Source organism: Oncorhynchus mykiss, chromosome 13 (assembly GCF_013265735.2).
Source record: "Oncorhynchus mykiss isolate Arlee chromosome 13, USDA_OmykA_1.1, whole genome shotgun sequence".
NCBI classification, from domain to species: domain Eukaryota; kingdom Metazoa; phylum Chordata; class Actinopteri; order Salmoniformes; family Salmonidae; genus Oncorhynchus; species Oncorhynchus mykiss.
The window spans coordinates 44,376,315-44,397,427 of NC_048577.1; the positions used below are offsets into that span (position 1 = coordinate 44,376,315).

Sequence of the window (21,113 nt, forward strand, 5' to 3'; positions counted from 1 at the left end):
TCCGTATTGTTTCATCTGTATACACATTGTAAATGTGAACAAACACCATATAGCCTCATACGGTTAAAACAATTTTGGTATCATTGTTTCATCTATATACACATTGTAAATGTGAACAAACACCATATAGCCTCATACGGTTAAAACAATTTTGGTATCATGGATGGTCAGTCCTTGTATCCATAGCGGTCTATTAATCTCAGTGGTTACATTTCTCCAGGCCCATCCCTCATCTTTTTACCAAAACCGAGGTGGCGTCCGTATTGTTTCATCTGTGGATTTGCCCTTTAAACAGCTGCATATTATCAAGATAAAGTGTCACCAACAAAAAGGTAAACAATGGGCCTATAGTAAATGCAGCATTTGGCATTCATTTTTCACATGTAAATAGCACATTTCAGTAGTGCTCAAAGCATGCCATTCCATGAGCTCACCATTTATTTTTCAACTCAAATCAATGAGTCCAATCAACAAAATCAGAGTAGGGCTGGCTAATAAATCCTTAGTTTTGGGGTTATGCTCAGGTAAAATCATTTGGGTAATCTATACTTCCATATTTCCAAGACCTATTCTTGAAGATCAAGGGGTAAAACATTTATTGGAATGACTGGAATTCTGACTTTGGTTTTAATGTTTATATGCAGTAGAAAGTGATGGGTTAGATAAGAAGCCTACATAGCCAACTCATAAAGAACAATTTAACATCCATATATGGCCAGCTGTGTAAACTAACATTGATTTTTCCTACAATAGATGTGGTTCAATTGGTAACATACATTTGTCTTCCAATTTATTTTATGGGGACAGTAATCTTAAAGTACTGAATGTAATCAGAATAAATTAGTTTGGGTAATCCAAAAATTGTTACCGATTATAATTTGACAGGTAGCTAGTTTTGCTGATAGCTACATTAAGGGAAAATGTACTATGACAGATGTGGTTGTCCCACCTAGCCATCTTAAGATGAATGTAAGTAAGTCTCTCTGGATAGGAGCATCTCCAAAAGGACAAATGTAACATTTCATTGCACAATGTTGACTACAAATGTATTTTCTGAAATCTGGGAGGGCACTTAAGGTTAGTAGAGAGTATCTTTCATGAAGTGAAATGCTTGGTCAACACACAATTTGCTTTGCTCCAAAATAAGTCCTTTATTGATACAAACACCACTTTCTTATACACTGTTCTGAGAAAAAAAATGAAATAATCCCAACCACCAAATCTACTTTGACCAGAAATGTGATTGACATTTAAAATGTATTTCTAGTAACTTCCAAAATTATTTGTTAAAATTAAAACTACAGAAATACATCAAGTAAAACATTGAAAAATAAATGTCTAAAATTACAAACAAATACTTAAACAAGCAGTTCTCCAGACCCATTGTAATGTGAAATGAACATTTAAACAAATCCTCAGCCAAAAACAACATAGTTAACTTGTGTATGGACAGAAAGAAAATCATAACTGGTGGTAAAAAAAAAAGATGTCATTCCCTCTTTTTGAGTGGTAGTGATGGTGGGGAGGGGAAATTGGTGGAGTGCATACAAAGAAAATACAAGCTTGAACACTGACCAAACTGATGAAATAGACTATTTGATTCAGCCGTGGGGAGCTGCCAACTAATAAGTCCAGTTTATTTCTTTAAAGTAAAGAAAATAACCAAATGCACGCAGACATGGAAAAACCAGGATAGCCACCATCACGGATTCAGTCTATCTGTACTGGTAGTTCATGGTGGGGTCTCCCCTGCCGTATCCTACTGGGTTGTGGTATGGAGCTGGATTTGCACCATAGCTCTGGTTGGCTCCTGCCTGTGCGTTGTAATTTGACTGATTTCCATAACCTACGGAAAAGAGTAAGTTGATTAGTAAAAATGTGGATAAAACAGCTTAGGTTACGGTGTACCTGTGTTCCCCTTTGCCAAGAATCCAACTTACCGTCGTAACTGTAGTCTTGGCTGGCAACAGCGCTGCCCGTCACCTGGCTGGGGTAGGCAGTGCTGTAAGGATAAACTCCTGCTCCTGCCTGGTTTTGATTGAAGGTCTTATTGCCTTGCCCATAGCCCTGGCCATACTGGTTATAGGCACTCTGGCCAGGGGTGGTCTGGTAGGCCCCTTGGGCCCCTCCACCAACTCCTGGTGGTCCAGGGAAGGTTGACTTGGCCTCCTTTTTGACAGGGGCTTTGGGGGCTGGAGAAGGGCTGGAGTAGCCTCCATCATTCTGGTAGTATGAACTGTAGGTTCCTGTAGCTGTCACGCCTGTAGTGCTGGCCGCAGGGACTTCAGTAACGGTGCCAGCAGTCGCAGCTCCACCATTTGCTCCACTATTGTAATAATCTAAAAGAAAGAAGCATTAGATTAAGAGGGGGTTTTGTAGAGAGTTCTACTGCTGTCACACCCATGCTTGTAAAGACACTAAGAATAATACATTGCATCTTCAAGAAAGTGAAGCGTTTCACTAAAATTGTAGTACCACATTATTGAATGGGATATCACATTTATTTTTTAAAAACATACAAGACTTTATTTTTTACTTCACAATCATAATGCAGAATGTCAAAATCAGTCTTGTGCAAGTATCAACGCCGTGGTTTTTTCATGCCTAACGGTGCCTCACATGTGAGGTAAATGAGGGGCATTGTGAATATTGTCATTCAAGATAAGACTAGCATGTAACCACCATGATTTAGCAATTCTGACATTTGAATAAAAAACTGCAAATATTCAAAGCAGCCTTATGATCCCATAACAAAAGGCAAAAAAAAAAAAAAAAAACAGGTTGACAATGAGGTGATTGATAATACATGTTCAGACAATAAAATGAAATAAGACCGTTCACATAAGAAATGTAACTTTTTTTCTAGACATTCAAGACAGATGGCCACAATGGGATCAATCTCCCCAGTCTGACCCACTCCAATGTGCATGTCATCACAGTGGGCCATTATCCATCAGCCAACCATAATGCTCTGGTCTCAATTCCACTAAGGAAGGCAGTCTATTGGAAAAGTGTGCCTGTGGCTTTTGGCATATCCAGGTGTCCAGGTACGTCCCAGGGTTGGCAGAGGGTATGGAAGCTGACCAAAGGCAACAAGCACTCACTGGCCTCCCATCTCTCTAGGCGTTGGGACATGAGTCGTAGCAGGTAAGCAAAGGGACCGTTTTTTTCCCAGGGGAGTGATTGGAGTTCATGTTGCGGGAACACTATAGTTTGCTCCTCTTTCTCTACATTTTGTTTTGATTTAAGAGATTGGGATGATCTATGTAGCAAATTCATGGTAGCCATAGCAGTCTGAGACAAAGTCACCTAAAGAATGAGACAGAGCAGAGAAGGAAAAATGTAATTAGATTGGTTTGTTTTTTGCCATAAAAAGTGGCATGTGTCAATGATTTGGTCAAATTGTTTTCAAACAGCTTTTTTTGTTTGTTGGGACTTTTAGATTTCTCTGCTCCGGTCACGCTCAAGAAGGTGTTTCCTCAGAACAGGCTGCTGGTAGGAGGGGTGTCTCTCATATGGGGGGGTCAAAGTGATATAGATTGAGTCCTGTGGCTTAACAAAGCAGAGAAATGTAAAATCATAATTGAACCAGGAATAAGAGCACTCCGGTTCCTTCTTTGGTAGTTTGAATGTCATCTAAACAATGGCATACTCTCTACAAAACAAAAAGATACTTTGATTATAGATACAAAATAACTTTTCCCAGGTCTTGTCTTGTTGGGAACCTCCAGATATATGCCACTAACTCTCCTCCAAGATGGCTAGGCATGTTGTGCTCTGATCAAACTACACTGAACTTCTGCTAATATTACAATGTGAGTAGAGTGAGAACCCCTCTTGTAATGTCCTCCTGATACAGGTGGACATTATAGAGGTCGACCGATTAATATTGGTATGGCCGATTACAAGTTTTCATAACAATCGGTAATCGATCTTTTGGACGCCGATTATGGCCGATTACATTACAATCCATGAGGAAACTGTGTGGCAGGCTGACCACCTGTTACGTGAGTGCAGTGTCAAAGGGACCTTGTAGCTGCAACAAGCCAAGGTAAGTTGCTAGCTAGCATTACATTTATCCTATAGAATAAAATCTTCACATAATCACTCGTTAACTACACATGCTTGACTATATTACTAGGTTAACTAGCTTGTCCTGCGTTGCATATAATCAATGCGGTGCCTGTTAATTTATCATCAAATCACAGCCTAATTCAACTCTGCCAAACGGGTGATGATTTAACAAAAGCGCATTAGCGGAAAAAGCACATTCGTTGCACAAATGAACCTAACCATAAACATGAATACCTTTCTTAAAATCAATACACAGAAGCATATATTTTTAAACCTGCATATTTAGTTGAAATAAATGCATGTTAGCAGGCAATATTACCTTGATAAATTGTCACTTGCCACCCATTCAACAAAAATACGGAATGGTTCCGTATTTCACTGAAAGTATAAATGTTTTGTTTTCGAAATGATAGTTTCCGGATTTTACCATATTAATGACCAAAGGCTCGTATTTCTGTGCGTTTATTGTAATTACGTCTATGATTTGATATTTGATGTGGTGGTAGGCAGCAGCAGGCTCGTAAGCATTCATTCAAACAGCACTTTACTGTGTTTTGCCAGCAGCTCTTAGCAGTGCTTGAAGCACAGCGCTGTTTATGACTTCAAGCCTATCAACTACCGAGATTAAGCTGGCAATACTAAAGTGCCTATAAGAACATCCAATAGTTAAAGGTATATGAAATACAAATGGTATAGAGAAATATATTAATTCCTATAATAACTACAACCTAAAACTTCTTAACTGGGAATATTGAACCACCAGCTTTCATATGTTCTCATGTTCTGAGCAAGGAACTTAAACGTTAGCTTTTTTATATATTTACATATTGCACTTTTACCTTCAACACTGTTTTTGCATTATTTAAACCAAATTGAACATGTTTCATTATTTGAGACCAAATAGATTCTTTATTAGATTTTCTTTATTAGAAGTTAAAATAAAGGTTCAGTCAGTAGCTTTGTAATTATTACAAATATATATAAAAATCGGTATCTGCTTTTTTTGATCCTCCCAATAAATCGGTATCTGCTTTTTTTGGTCCTCCCAATAAATCGGTATCGGCGTTAAAATTATAATCGGTCGACCTCTAGTGGACATATCAAATAAAAACCAGACTAGAAGTCGTAAGACTATTCCAGGGATTGGAAGATGAGGGAAAATCAATACTCACTATAGCCTCCAGAGTTTCCATTGTTCCCATATCCATAACTTCCATAGCCACCTGAGGAGTTAAGCAAACCAACCATTACATTTCTCAGCCGACGTGAGATGTTGCCTACCATTTAATATATTGAAGAACAGTATTTACAGCATAAAGTCAATTCAGGTACAGAACACACAATAATTGCAAATAATACCTTCAGAAAGTACTCATACCCCATCCCAAATTTTCTTGTATTAGAGCCTGAATTCAAAATGTTTTTTTTTTCTTCCTGACCTGACAACCTACACACAATCACACATAATGACAAAAGAAAAACATGTTCGTGGACCCAAAAAATATATACACACCCCTGGGTCAATACATGTTAGAATCACCTTTGGCAGCGATTACAGCTGTGAGTCTTTCTGGTTAGGTCCAAGAGCTTTACACACATGGATTGTACAATATTTGCATTATTTTTTTAAATTCTTCAAGCTTTGTCAAGTTGGTTGTTGGTCATTTGTTACATATTGACCAGACCGGTCACGTCACGTGCACGTCGCAAAATACATTTAGAAATCCATGTTATTCAATTATTGCGAGTGTCACCGAGCGTCTGCGTTGCCAAGGGCTAAAATAGAACTCCTTTCTTTTCTGACGCAAATCGCTCTGCAACTCATTGGTTATACCCACGTGGGTGATTGAAAGACGAAATGTTTTGCCGGTCGTCGTGGTAATACAATGAAAGTTCAAAGATGAAAAAGCCTGGAAGGAGGAGACATGACTAGAAACAATTTGGTTGACCGTTTTGTGTGTGGATGAATTGTCAGAGCAGAGGACCTTGTGCATTTCAGGTAAAATAACCAAATAGTACAAATTAGCCATCAAGTGCAAGCAACCTAGCTAACCTAGCTACCTAACATGTTTAATGCTTTTCGACCTGTCACCAAATTAATGTCATTGGTTTAGTTTGTTTTGTTTTGATATTTTAACCTGTGTGTTGTGATCGCGTTTGGTGTGGGGGGACAAAATTAATTTATGCACGGTAGCACACAATTGCTAGACAGCCATTTTCAACTCTTGCCAAAGATTTACAAGCTGATTGAAGTCAAATCTGTAACTAGGCAACTCCGGAACATTCAATGTCTTCTTGATAAGCAACTCCTGTGTATAGCTGGCCTTGTGTGTTAGGCTATTGTCCTGCCATCGTCTCCCACTGCCTGATGGAAAACAGACAACCAGGTTTTTCTCTAGGATTTTGTCTGTGCTTAGCGCCACCCAGTTTATTTTTTATCCTGAAAAACGCAGTCCTTAAAGATTACAAGATTATCCATAACATGATGCAGCCACCACTAGGCTTGAAAATATGGATTGGTACGCCATATTGGATTTGCCCCAAACACTGTATTCAGGACAAAAAGTGAATTGCTTTGCCACATTTTTTTGCAGTATTAGTTTAGTGCCTTGTTGCAAACAGGATGCATCTTCTGGAATATTTTTTACTCTGTACAAGCTTCCTTTTCACTGTCAATTAGGTTAGTGTTGTGGAGTAACTAATGTTGATCCATCCTCAGTTACTCCGATCACAGCCATTAAACTCTGTACCCGTTTTAAAGTCACCATTGGTCTCTGAAATCCCTGAGCGGTTTCCCTCCTCTCCGGCAACTGAGTTGGGAAGGATGCCTTTATCTTTGTAGTGACTGGGTGTATTGATACACCATCCAAAGTGTAATTAGTAACTTCAACATGCACAAAGGGATTACTTTTTGAAATTATTTTTACACCCATCTACCAATATGTGCCCTTCTTTGCAAAGCATTGGAAAACCTCCCTGGTCTTTGTGGTTGAATCTGTGTTTGAAATTCACTGCTCAACTTAGGAACCTAACAAATAATTGTATGTGTGGGGTACAGAGATGGGGTAGACATTCACAAATGTGACATTGAGGTAATGTGTGTTGGCCAATGACAAACTATACATTTAATAAATGTTAAATTCAGGCTGTAACAAAACATGGAGAAAATAAAGGGGTGTGAATACTTTGAGGGCACTGTAGGTAGCATATAGCTCTGTTTTACCTTGTCCATAGCTGCCACCATTATTGAACCCTCGGCCCCTCCCCCTGCCACGCCCTCTACCCCTGCCCCTGGGAGTGGCTGCCGGGTCACCAGTCGGGTCACCCATCATGCCAAACCCATGCTGTTGGGAGAAAACACAAGGACTAAATGGACAGACGGGTCAGCAGCAACCATCATTACTCAGCTAATATATTTTACAAACAATAGCAAGCAAAGAGAGTAAGGCAGAGGGAATCTTACCATTGGGAGTTTCTTCTTCTTGGCTGCCTCAGTCACAGAGCCCTCTGGGAAGAGTTTGTCCAGGGCTGCCAAGGCAGCATAGGCCTTGGCCACCTTCTTATTGGAGCCAGTCCCTTGGAACTTCTGTTCGTCTATCTCCACCTGGAACAGGGGGAAAGACAGGTCAATACATAGACAAGAACAGAATAAAGCATGAGACAATGTGTCAAAGCCAAGCTCATGTTGTTATTGTCAATGTTTAAAAAGGACAAGTTCACTTTATTTGAACCAAATTTATATTTGAATGTTGTTATAGAAGTGTCCAGACACTGTTTTGAAAAATGTACCTCACCAATATACTTCCTTGTTGCTCGTTCTGCAGTATGGGAGCCACATATATACATGAACAAAGCTCCAAAAACACCCCAATGTCATGTTAGAAATGACAAAGCTCTCAGTATAGTGATGCAGGGGTAAATACTCAAAACACAAAAAATAGACACCTCTATAAAATTTTAATAAAATCGAGATTGGTGCAAATAAAGTAAACTTCTTCATTCATTGAAGCAGCTAGATATTTACTGTTAGATCCTAAAGGCATCAGGGTGGATGGGCACGTCGTCCACGCCTGAGACACTTACCTCCATGACGAAGCGTTTGTCGTGGCTGCCTCCGGTCTCTGAGATGAGCTCATACTTGAGACCGCGCCGCTTCTCGTTCAGCTCCATCACAGGGTTCTTCCCATGTTTGGTCAGGATTGGTCCCTGTTGACGAGCACTCTAAGACAAAGAGACAGGCATTTTAATTTCTTTGTAAACAAGAGCAATACAATAAACTGGAGTCAAAACCGAGCCTAGTGTCCAAAAACATGGTTTTGAGTTCTACTCCGAGGACCCATACCTCTGCACCGTCTGTGGCCTCCACGCTGTCCGCCCCTGTGGCTGCAGTGTCCATTGCGATGGGCGTGATGCAGGGTTTCACCACCTCCACAATGGCCGTTGCCACCTCAGTCTTCACTGGCTCAGCAGTCTTCAGCTCCACACCTGTGGGGAGGCCCATGTCCTGGAGGACCTATGATTGGGCCAGGCAGAAGATTGGAAAGGAAAATGTGAAGCACAGCAGACAATAGTTACAATCTTCAGATTTCATGACAACACACCAAACGCTTAGAACATATACCACTTACCCCGTACATCCACATCCACCCACTCACCTTGACAGCAACGTGAAGCTTGGCAGTGCGTTTGGATGGGCCTGAGGCTTCAAAACTCTTGCTGTCCACCTCAACAGCCATGGTGAAGACTGGTACGTGCACCGGGCCAGTTTGGGAGAGGAGTTTATACTGCAGGCCAGGCTTCAGCTGGTTCAGCCTCATCAGAGCATTCATGGCCTGGGGAGGCTCCGACTTCTCATCCGGGGCTGGGGGGAGTGAAGATAAGGATTATTTTTTTAACTGCCACTAACACTGAAGAACTGTGCTGAACAGGAAGAACTTGGCAACACCTACATTTCTTTTGCAACTTCTTTTTCTTCTTGTTTGGACTTTTGTCCTCCCCTCCTTCCTCCTCCTCGATGGGCCTCTTCATTGGTGGGGCGTAGGTTGTACTGGGGGGGATTTGGACTGCAACAAAAAGACACGGACTGCTGAGCCTTTCCAAAATATGGACACTAAATTGTATGCACATGTCTGCAGCCTGGCTTACCTGTATAGTCAATTGGGGTCTCGCTCCTGGGTTTCCGGGGCATTTTGGAGGGAAGGGGGTCCATCCCTAGCACTTTGTGAAGCTGTCCGAAGGCAGACAGCCTTAAGGCATGCTGAAAACAGATGAATGGAAAAAAAATCACCACCTGTTCACTACAGCAAACAGGGTGTAGATTTAAAAAATGTTTGTGGTATCCAATTGGTAGTTACAGTCGTCGTATCGCTGCAACTCCCGTACGAACGCGGGAGAGGCGAAGGTTGAGAGCCATGCGTCCTCCGAAACACCACCCAACCAAGCCGCACTGCTTCTTGACAATGCCCACTTAACCCGGAAGCCAGCCACACCAATGTGTCGGAGGAAACACCATACACCTGGCGACGGTGTCAGCATGCATGCGCCCGGCACGCCGCAGGAGTCACTAGAACGCGATGGGACAAGGACATCCCTGCCGGCCAAACCCTCCACTAACCCGGACGACGCTGGGTCTCCCGTGCACAGCCGGCTGCGACAGAGCCTGGACTCAAACCAGGATCTCTAGTGGCACAGCTAGCAACTGCGATGCAGTGCCTTAGACCACTGCGCCACACGGGAGGCCCTGTGGATGTAGATGTGACTCACCTGGGCACTCTGTGTGAGGTCCTCCCTCTGCTGGAGGTCCAGGTGGCCAATAGCATCTGTCAGATCCTTCTCACATGGATCACAGATTCCAGCACCATCTAAAAACAAACAGGCACATTTTTACAATCTTTTGGCTTGTGATGTGGAGCAGAGGTGCGAGGACATGTCCTCTCCGCTCTTTGAGACTACTCACCAGCCATGAGGATTCCAGAAGCCAGACACTCCAAAACTCTTCGCAGAGCCTCTCCTGCCCCCATTGGCCGGTTCCCTGTGCCAATTGCCTTCTCACACAGCAGCTCTATTGGCTAGAAGGGGTGAAGGGAAGATGTTTGAATTTCTAGATGTTTGGCAAATTGGATAAAAAGGCTGTAAATAAGAAATTGTTGCAGTTTGATGTACTAAGCCCCTTAAAATAAATTCCCATCTTACACATCAAACCTGACCACTGTAATTAGCATGACATTTCTCAAACAAAATTCGCATTCGAACCACCAGCTGGCAGAAAATGCTCACCCATCCATGCAGTGGGGCCCAAGTGGAGACGCGGGAGCACAAGTCCCTCAGGATACGAATGACGATGACGCAGGACCTCAGCCCATTGGCCCTGGCCTGGAGACACAAGCAGGGAGGGGGAGGAGGGAGAGGGAGCCTTAGTCAAACAAGAACTCACAAAAACACGAAGACGCAGCTACATCAAAAAGCCACACAGACTAACGGCTCTGCTTTGTCATTATTGTGTTACAGAATGGGAAGAGTGCAGTATGAATCTGATATTTGTTCTGTCTGCAGATGTGGTTATTGAATTGAATGTACAACTCCATGTGTGTGAAATAAAAAGCAGATTTGATCAGTGGTACAGTAATAGGCATGACCGAGTGGTGATTGAGCAATTGTGCTTCTTGCAGCTCCGTATCAAAAATGTGTCAACTTGTGAGATTCTGTTAAATGATTAAGAGGGAGAAGGGGAGTCAATGTAAAGCCAAATGCTGACATGGAAAAATGTAGGACAATGACAGTATTTATAATGTGCTTAGTTTAATGAGTGGTGATACACCTTACAGTAGCTCTAAAGGTTATTGTATGGGGTATACCAGGGGCCTCATTTATAACCATTGCGTGAATTTAACAGTAAGTATGTGCGTCATTTCTGAAAAGACTGCGCACGGACAAAAGGATTTATACAAACTTTGCGCATGTCAAACATATGCATTTTCCCCGTTAGAAATCAGACCGGTCATAATTATTTTTAAGTGTGCGTGTTGACAAGCAGGATAACTCCACCAGAAACTCCCATATTTCACATTTTATGGTGACAATAATGCCCTCATTTGCTGTATACTAGTATTGGAATTAGGCAAAGACAGCATCTAAAGGGAATAGCAATGGTGATCTTGATCAAATGTCTTGTGTTGGCAGAATGTTCTCTTATGCTGTATCTGACTGTTTCTGAAAGACAAAATTAATTGCAAATTGTGGACCTGTAAACAGATCGTTGAATGCAATAATGTTTTGCATTGACTTTTCCCCCACAAACTTAAATATGTAGCAATGCCCACAAGTTCTGAAATAATATCTACTCTGAAAAACAAAAAGGAAACCTACCATAAGCCTACACACTTCAATGCAAAAGATCAACTGCCTGTTCACCTGTAAATTCTCCTGTTGGATGCATAGACTAAAAACATGACATTATAAATAGTACTTCCAATTGGCCCAAATGAGAGGTGTCATGGTCATTTGTTGTATGGCTACTTCAGGAATATAAACTCAACAGTCTTAACATGGCCAGAAAAGTTGAGGAATGTATTATGCAAATGGTTATGATGTATGTTGTATGCTTCTAAATGAAATGTCTACAGTATTCAGACGTAGGCCTAGCCTACAAACGTCAATGAAAAGGTGAACAGTCTGTTCTACTGTTAAACGGCATTTTGGAATGGATCACAGAGCAAAGTACAGTAGTAAATAGATAAGCTATTTCAAGTAACGTAAGTCAAATTCAACGAGCGATGGGAAGAATGGTAGCCTACACTAACTTGTTGTAGGCCTATAGACCATTTTGCGAGTAGCCCTTGAGTCAGAAAAGCTGAAGAATTTATTCTGCAATGATCATGTGAGTGAAATAGGATTTTATTTTAGAATTCAAAGAAAATAAAAACATTTTGCTCTTCTCGCTAAATGGCTGATTTTGGCATTATTTTTTAGCAAGGCCACCCGTTTGTTATGAGTAGGAGTAATATTCCCCATTAGCACAAGGCTACCACTTCCACCTTGCAATGTAATACTTCAACCACCAGAAACTGTGCTTATGCATGGTCTAAAGTTTGCGGGAGGAAGGCACATTCAGAGTTCATTTTTTTAAATTAATGCCAACTTTGGTGCACGCATGTTTTGGGGCATATTTTGTGCGTAAGCAACGTCTATAAATGAGGGCCCAGAAGACTGACGAGTGAACGTACATTTCTAACTAAGGTGCAATATTCCTTTTTTGTGGCACACAGAAAGCTGAAACAGCCAGAGCATGGGGGATTGGAGCCTACACACTCTACAAGAACAGGCTGCAGAGATGGAGCGCTTACAGTTAAGAGCGAGAGATGACAGTTCACTATGATGACTAAGAATCAACATAGTCCACAACGAGGAATCAACCTCAACACAATATGATGGTACAGAAAAGGGTTGTCGATTGATAGATTGATAATATTTGAGAAATATTGCACCCGAGTGTAGGAAGTTAGTTCCACATCTCTGATCAAAATTAAGCAGTGGTTTAAGACAACAGTTGCTTTGAGGGGATTGTTGAACGTCCTAAAAGCAGCATTGAACATTTTCAATGACACTGCAATCAAACCTGTTAAGTCAGCAGAGCATCTCTACAAGGTAATGACAAAGGTTTCCTTGGAAACGCTATAAAAACCACAGAGTAAGAAGTCTACTACAAGTGATAGATACACTTCGAAAGGACATTTAACAATAAAAACACAGAAAAAACGACCAAAGAAAGAAACTGCGTCAAATGGAAAAAAATTGAACTACTTTAAGACAAATAAAGACAAGATGCAAACCTGGAACCACTTGGCGTGGCGAAGAGACGCCAAGGCAGTAAGGCATTTCTGCCTGTCCAGAACATCCGGGGGATCGTTGACTGATAGCGTTTCTATTGGCGGGTGGAATAAGAAGACAAGGTACAGTTTGACCAAGGGGGGTTCTGTCACACGGCCAGGGGGAGTAGGCAGCTTTCCCAAACCACAGGCAGGACGGGGAAGGGGAGGGGGACCCCCCCACCTGGAGAACTAATGGTCTGAACCTCTCAGTGAAACTGCAATTACACTAAAGATATGTAACTTCAACCCACTTCAGAAACTGTTGTTAAGTGGGTGATTTCTTAAGATAACTCCCAGTAGGCCTATATGGAGAAAAATGTGTATGGATGTAAGATTACAGTGGGAGTGAATTATCAAAAGGGAGGTTGTCTCCATTATGTTAACTCAATGTCAACTCGTATGCCTCAGCCCAGTTATGAAGTCTGAGTGCTTTGCTATAACAATGAGAGGTAGAGCCCCTCCCCTTCACCCCTATACTGGGTGTACTGCTTAGCCCCTTCCGAGACAGAGAGCGTCCAGTTGGTCAAAGGTCCAGCGTCCCTAAAAATTGACAAACTAGAAGGCTTGACAGAGAGAATCAGATGCACAAAATTATCAAAACAAGTCCACACTGCAGCAAAACTGATGGCCTTCAAGAGCCAAACTGGGCTTCAATGTTGACACAGTTATAGATAAGGCTAGGTTGATGCCTGTTGGGTACATCCAACTTCCTGTTTAGAACGTCTGAGGGGGAACATGGGCCGCCACCGACTAGTATCCTTTCCCATAATATACAGTGCCCTCCGTAATTGGGAAAGCAAAGCATTTGGTCTTCTTTTGGCTCTATAGTCCAAACGTTCGGATTTCAAATCCAACAATGACTACGAGGTTAAAGTGCAGACCATCAGCTTGTGTTTGAGGGTATCTATACCGGGTGAACCGTTTAGTAATTACAGCACTTTTTGTACAAATTCACTTGTGTATAAAAGTAGTTAAAAGTTTAGTATTTGGTCCTATATTCATAGCATGCAATGACTACATAAAGCTTCTGATTCAACATTTGTTGGATGCATTTTCTGTTTGTTTTGGTTGTGTTTCAGATTATTTTGTGCCCAATAGAAATGTATGGTATATAATGTAGTGTGTCGTTTTGGAGTAACATTCATTGTAAATAAGAATACGTTTCTAAAACACTTCTACATTAATATGGATGCTACCATGATTACGGATAATCCTGAATGAATCGTGAATAATGATGTGAGAAAGTTGGAAGCACAAATACACTGCCAAGACATGCTTACCTCTCACAATTACAGGGGAGGTTAGCATTTTTGGGGTGGTATGATGTGTATCTAACTTCAACAAAGAATTATTCACGATTAATTCAGGATTATCCGTAATCATGATAGCATTCACAAGCTTGATGTAGTCATTGTGTGCAATGAACATGGGACCAAACACTAAACTTATTACTACTTTAATACACAAGTGAATTTGTCCCAATACTTTTGCTCAGGGGGGACTATGTACAAAAAGGGCTGTACTTTAACGGTTCACCGATATGGATGAAAATATCCTCAAATTAACGCTAACAGTCAGCACTTTAAGCTCATGGTCATTGATTTCGTATCCAAAATGTTGAAGTATAGAGCCAAAATTTAAAATAAAAATGCTTGACTGTGCCAATAATTAGAGGGCACTGTAGGTATTTATTGCATTAATTATTGAACTTATGACTCCCTTTGCGTCGGACATACCCCCATGGATTGGATTTACAAAGACTGTGATCACAGTTGTCCCCTGATTTTGACTGTGACTGGGAGAAGTGACATTCAGCCATGCAGAGTCAAAGAGCACCTGGCGTTATCTGTAACCCGTGTCCTCCCTGCAGATGAACATCAGTCAATAGCCCACTGCTGGGTCTAGTAACCAGAACACTTGACAACACTTTGCAACTCATTTTTGCTGCAATGCAAACCGTTCATCAGTGTTCAGTATAAAACATGCAAACAAAGTGGTGTTTGTTTTTTTGTTATTCTCAGTAAGCCTTCATATAGTTAATGTCTGGACTCCATAGGGAATAGAAAACCTTTTTCAGTCAGTAACTATCCTTTCTATACTGTGTATTGGGCCATCAAAAATGTACATCACATTACATGGAACTACGAGAGTCTAAAGAGCTATAAACATAGCATGGTTTCATTACATGACAGTTCCCACATATCCCCTAGCTCCATTGAAGGCCCAATAAACAATATCTGTCTAGACTGGCTGCCTGCCTGTTCAGTCTCCCTGCCTAAGGGGGCGCTAGTGAACCATCTGCCCCTGTGTGGCAGCCTACCTCCGGCAGCCTGTTTCTCCACCTCCTCGCGGACCAGGGGGGACGTCATGTTGATAGTCAGGGTCAGGGGAGGCTCCTTGGTGCTCTTGATCACGATGGTGGCTTCACGGATGACCTGAGTGACCTCATACTTGTCCTCTGTGATGGTCTGCCAGGTAGAACAGGAGGGATTGTTAATACAATAGCCATGTAGTGGCTATCCAACCAAACAGTCAAGGTCATGTACCACCAAGTAAAAAAACTTTAAAAAAACAATTTGCTACCGAATTCAGTTGTGACTATTCCTCCCAAATGAACGCATCACCCCACAACTGAAATGATGCAGGAGAGTATATTCTCGAAAGGTCAAATTCAACTTCACAAAGACAACTCTATATGAAGACACAGAAAACACCAGTAGGTAGATGGACTCACCTTGAGTTGCACAGCCAGGTTGTCTGCCACATTCTTCAGCAGGGTGATGGTGGGTTTGTCCTTGCACAAAAGCACCAGCTCCAGGTCTAGGTCCCCCTTCAGCAGTAAGCCCTTGGCCACCAGGCCCACCCTCATCACCCCACGCAGGGACCGTGTGGCCTGTTCCGACACCTTGGGCTCACTGGCAGAGGAGACATGGGTACCTAGGTCAATTACTTTTGAAACTTAAAGCTGAAAGTGATGCTGCCTTCACCAACACTCCAGCCTTGATGGTGCAAAACATATTTCAACGCAACTGACATTTTGTACCCCATGCACCATTTTGAATACAATTTCACACTCCCTTACCTTTCTTTATCGGACTCGGTTCCGTCTGGCTCAGACTTGACCACCTTCTCCTGCTCGTCCAGCCAGTCGGAGACAGCCTTGAGGGCACGCTCGGTGTGGGACACCATGTTCTGCACACCCTCCAGCTCCTCCTGTGTGGGGTACACAGCGGAGTGCTTGGCCATCACGTGGCGGTCGTCGTTCATGAAGATACGCATGGAGCGGTGGCGCAGGGGAGGAGGCTGGATGGGAAAAGAAAAGTTATTTTAAGGAATTACCTTCAGCAGGTCACAATTGTAGTCAGTAAGTGGCTTTGATAGGAAGAAACAGTCAATGAGATAAATCCACCCACCCTGTAATGCTCAAAATACAGTAATGACTAACAAGGACTATTTCACTTTGTCAGCTTTCACTGTCCTTACATACGCATCCATGGACTACTGCTGGGTGAGAGTCATGCCCAATTAGAAGAGTGCAATCAAGTGCAAGCAGGAGCATGTGTTCCAAATGCCCAGGGCAGTTTTGACTGGCAGCAACCTGAATTACCCTTAGTGGACATTTGATGAAACTGATTTTTTTTTTAGGTCTACTTATATACCACGTCCTTGTTAACTTAAGAATAATCTTCTCAATCAATTATGTCAGAAAAATACAGTCGAATGTTTGCAGAGGCAAATTATTATGGTGGTGAGGCTAGTAAAATGTAAGCGCTCCATGTTCACTACCAAAGAGAAACGGTTTACACAAAATAGCCTTCCTAAAAATGAGTGTATAAGAAAAGCGGTACCATAGTTGCTTTAGAGTCTTCGATCCTGTGTATATGGCAGTGATACAAGAACAGGTCCTTCCTGAGACAGAACACCAACACTGCTGCTTCGTTCTGCTGACAACAAAAGGGACATGTTTAAAATTAGCAAAGCAATAAAAAGGCCAGATTCCCCTGGAATAGCAATGTAATTTTATTGATACTATAAAAACATGGTATTTAAGGGTAACAGAACATAGGTCTGTTCAAAGAAATCCCTAAGGATGCGCCTTCCTAAAGTGAAGGGTGGCTTTGCACGAGAAGGGAAATTCCATGCTAACGGAATTACACGGAGACACCAATTTTTCACTTTAAAATGTGTACCAAACAAACCATTGACTTCTAAGTTTAACAAACCAACAACTATGCACATTGACTGCTTTAAACAATTTACACAGTAGGAGTCTCAGCATAATTCAGATACCATGGAATTGCCCATAGGCTAAGTGTGCTGATCCGGCAGTAACATGGGTGTTCCTACTGCAGCCTGACTCAATGAGCACTGTTATTGGACAAGGTTGCGCCTCTGCGTCAAAATGTTTCTCCCATTTGAACCTCACTGTATAAAACTCAGCGCCAAAAGTGTTGATTTAAAAATGGGCAGCTCCATCATTGTAGGCCTACAGATGAGCAGGACACCTGTCGCATTCTTCCTCCCAAAAAATAAAAGATGGGAGAAGTTGGACCAGGGCTGAAGCAGTGCCAGGACAACTGTAGCACAATCCTTGGAGGCACCAACAGCATCTACTTTCAAAACACTGATTCAATCAGTTTGATTATGAATCAGTTCTGCAGGAGCAGATGCCAGATATGTTAGTGACTAAAACGTAGCTCTACCAAGGAAGATAAATTGGGCTACTGACCCTGTATACCAGTATGACTCCGAGAGCAATAACGACCTAAAAAAAAAACATGGTTCTTCAGTTAGCCGTTGAGTTTGAAATTAACATTTCAGAGCCCATGTACAGTCTGGAATCATATCGGTATCAGTTACCAGACAGACCTGCAGTACATGCAGTCCTAAAGCCAAAATGCATTTAACACATGAGCACACTGCAGTTAAAATCTATGAGCGGTTCATTGCAGTTGACATCAATTATAAACTGACAGTACCCCACGGCTTGAGCCGCTCAGTTCTGACAGTAAACCTGGCTGAGAAGTCATCCAAGGTACACAACCAAACTGATAATTTCTATCATGTGTCAAATCCCTCCATTCAGGAAACTAGCTACACATTGTAACGGCAGCGATATGTGAATGCTTCCATACAGCCGTTACACCTTTTTTTTTTTTTTTACCCCCTTTTCTCCCCAATTTCGTGGTATCCAATTGTTGTAGTAGCTACTATCTTGTCTCATCGCTACAACTCCTGTACGGGCTCGGGAGAGACGAAGGTTGAAAGTCATGCGTCCTCCGATACACAACCCAACCAGCCGCACTGCTTCTTAACACAGCGCGCATCCAACCCGGAAGCCAGCCGCACCAATGTGTCGGAGGCTACACCGTGCACCTGGCAACCTTGGTTAGCGCGCACTGCACCCGGCCCGCCACAGGAGTCGCTGGTGCGCGATGAGACAAGGACATCCCTACCGACCAAGCCCTCCCTAACCCGGACAACGCTAGGCCAATTGGGCGTCGCCCCACGGACCTCCCGGTCACGGCCGGTTACGACAGAGCCTGGACGCGAACCCAGGGACTCTGATGGCACAGCAGTACAGCGCCCTTAACCACTGCGCCAACTAACATTTACAAAGCGATACCTTCCCAAATTCTCAACTTACCATAGTCTTCTCCAAACCCATCGCTAGTTGCAGGAGAAACATTTGAAGGATGGAGAACAAGACTCACCTTTTTTGGAGTTTTATTTTTTACATTTCAGAATAAAAACAATATTTACTCAAAAAGGGTTTTGATTGTTTTCCCATCATCCCCCGATTCAGCATATACCCTTTTCATGGCACGCTTGGTTCAATAGCTATTGATGCAGGGTTCGTAGACAGTGAAAAGCCAAATTAAAAGGACTTAAGTACTTTTTCAAGCACTAATATTTATTTTCAATGACCATCAACTTGTAATAGTTCCTATTATGCAATAATTTCTAGTCGCCACCAGATAACCGTGTATCTCCACAACCTCATGAAAAATAAAACCCGCAGCTTACATCACTAGCTTACAAGTTCTACTCAGTGATGTTTCACTACATATGTGGTGGTAAGTGAGTAGAAACGTAACTTGAGTAGTGATGAGCAGGGTTTGACATGCCTACTGGCATAATTTACTACACAATTCCAGCTTAATGACTATTGTATTTTTATTGGGCATCTACTACTTAATAGCTACGAAGAAGTGTCTTGCTTCTGACTGGCTGCTTTAGTGTCGCTATTTGGAATGGCTGTGTGAGGAAAACGGCATGCGAACGGTAGGAGCCTGTGAATGAGGCAATTGGCAACAAAGGTCTGGAGGTTGTTGCAAAGGAAAACATCACAATGTAGAACTGGCGCCAGTGCAGGATGCAGCGTGTGCCTTTCCCCCTTCAGGGTTCATTCACCCATGCTCGCAATGTCAGTGATGCATTTGTTGCACTTTACAGTGTGGGTTGGTTGGGTCCAGTGATGTAAAAAAATAGGTCAATTGTTGGTCCCATGTTTCATTAGCTGAAATAAAAGATAGCAAAAAAATTCTGCAATGCGCAAAAGGCAGGATTATATCTAAATTTGTCTGCCATTTGGGCATTTCATAAACATATGAGCATCTTCTGTTCTATTATTTTAATTGAAGTACTTATCCAAGTACCAACTCGAGAAATTCCAGTGGTTTTCCAGAGTACCAAATTCAAGTACTTTAAGGCACCTTTTGCAAACCCTGTTGAGGAGAGCAAACCGAATAATCCAATACAAAACTAACTTTACATTGGTGCTGAACGAACCATATACCTACTGCTCAATCTAAAAAGTTGGGTGAACAGTACTTTCCTGTGGATATTTTGTCTCAAATTTCAAGCAGCTGAAGGACAAACCACTGACGGTGGTTTGTCGGTAAAGTGTATATGTAATTGTATTCAACATTGTGGCCTGTCAGGAACATTTACATAGTAATTTGCTACCCAGGGCCTAGCCAGCAGATCCGACCCACTTGCTTAGTGGTACTAGGGTCGGACAGGCTTCCTGTCTAGATTAAGACACTGTGGAGCCGGCACAAAATATGGCTTGGGAAAACACCTCAATCCTGGGATGATAACTGGTTGTACCACAAATTGTTCCATTATCCCAACTGTTACACCAAGAAGACCGAATTGACTGCTTGATTTGAAGTAAACTGATGTTTGTCCTCATGTTAGCTAGAAGTAGCCATTATGGATTTGCATGTCACCTGAACAACAAAGGAGCCAATTGGCTGACACTGATATTCCAAAATGGCTGTTGTGGCTTATGCTACCTAACCCGAGGAAAAATACACTTTTTCTGAAAAAAAAACTACCAGTTGATAAATAATGTGACAATTCAGCATACAGAGCTATATTTTGCGCAGGCTCTGTGGTGTCTTTATCTACACATGAACGTTGTCTAACCCTAGTCAGTGTTGCTGTAAGCAAGTGGGTAGGACCTGCTGGCTAATAGAATTCTTCCAGTCGCCATTTTAATTTCAAACTTCAATTCATTGCGCCAGCCTGGAATATGCCCCCTGCACGAGTCACACCACAATTAGACTGCTAGCTATGTGGGTATAGCTAGATAGTTACATATAAAATGCCATATGCGATCGACATGATAGTGATAACTAGCCAGTTAGCTAGATAACGTTTCATGAGATTAGCTAGCGTGGTAAACACAAGATGGTCGTGTCCTCGCATTGTAGCTAACGTTAACTAGCCATAGCTACGTAGGCATTCAAACATAACTATGGACAAAATCCTGCATTTGCTTTCAATTCCTATTCGCCCATCTTACTAATATTTTTTCTCCATAATATAACGTTAGGTAGCTAGCATGGTGCCTTACGACGTGCTGCCTTGCTTGTGGTTCGAGCTGAGGGAGCGTTCTGAACAAAGAGGGCTGCTGCTAGGCTAACGTTAGCTTGCGAGACGTAATTCATACGGCAAATGAGTGTCACCGGTAATATAGTTGCTTAATTCATGTTCATAGGGACGGTGGTAATCATTTCATAAATCGGAATATAATGTGCATCTTTATGAAACATCCTTCTAAACTTACCAACTCTGCAACGCTTCGCTCCAACTCTCTTCGCGGAGGAGCAGAAATGACTACCTGAACAGCAAACTCTGAAAGCTAATTGGGCGAAAGTAGCA

The 21,113-nt window shown here is 42.1% G+C and overlaps 1 protein-coding gene across 5 annotated transcripts; it reads right to left on the bottom strand.

Moving 5' to 3' along the window:
• Positions 1–1,126: 1,126 nt before the first annotated feature.
• On the bottom strand, positions 1,127–21,113 carry LOC110486500 (interleukin enhancer-binding factor 3 homolog). Of its 5 annotated transcripts, XM_021558135.2 has the most exons (20): positions 21,019–21,072; positions 17,671–17,706; positions 16,790–16,882; positions 16,024–16,244; positions 15,676–15,856; positions 15,262–15,409; positions 12,903–12,994; positions 10,351–10,446; positions 10,031–10,142; positions 9,838–9,935; positions 9,220–9,331; positions 9,024–9,137; positions 8,730–8,935; positions 8,417–8,587; positions 8,158–8,295; positions 7,538–7,678; positions 7,298–7,418; positions 5,247–5,297; positions 1,941–2,339; positions 1,127–1,846 (listed from the first exon to the last, which is right to left on the bottom strand). In XM_021558135.2, exons 3-20 carry the CDS (start codon positions 16,790–16,792, stop codon positions 1,716–1,718), a joined length of 2,535 nt encoding a protein of 844 aa, XP_021413810.1. In that variant the 5' UTR covers positions 16,793–16,882; positions 17,671–17,706; positions 21,019–21,072; the 3' UTR covers positions 1,127–1,715. The 5 variants fall into 5 exon arrangements, with proteins under 5 accessions (XP_021413810.1, XP_021413809.1, XP_021413808.1 ...); XM_021558134.2 differs by lacking the exon at positions 17,671–17,706 and having other exon boundaries at positions 21,019–21,113; XM_021558133.2 differs by lacking the exon at positions 17,671–17,706 and having other exon boundaries at positions 16,790–16,885; positions 21,019–21,085.

Excerpts from the sequence above, each read along its gene's own strand:
- LOC110486500 (XM_021558134.2), bottom strand. Across the intron at positions 10,143-10,350 it reads GGGCCCCACTGCATGGATGG|CCAATAGAGCTGCTGTGTGA; the intron begins GTGAGCATTTTC and ends CACCCCTTCTAG. Across the intron at positions 8,936-9,023 it reads AAAGAAGTTGCAAAAGAAAT|CCCCGGATGAGAAGTCGGAG; the intron begins GTAGGTGTTGCC and ends CACTCCCCCCAG.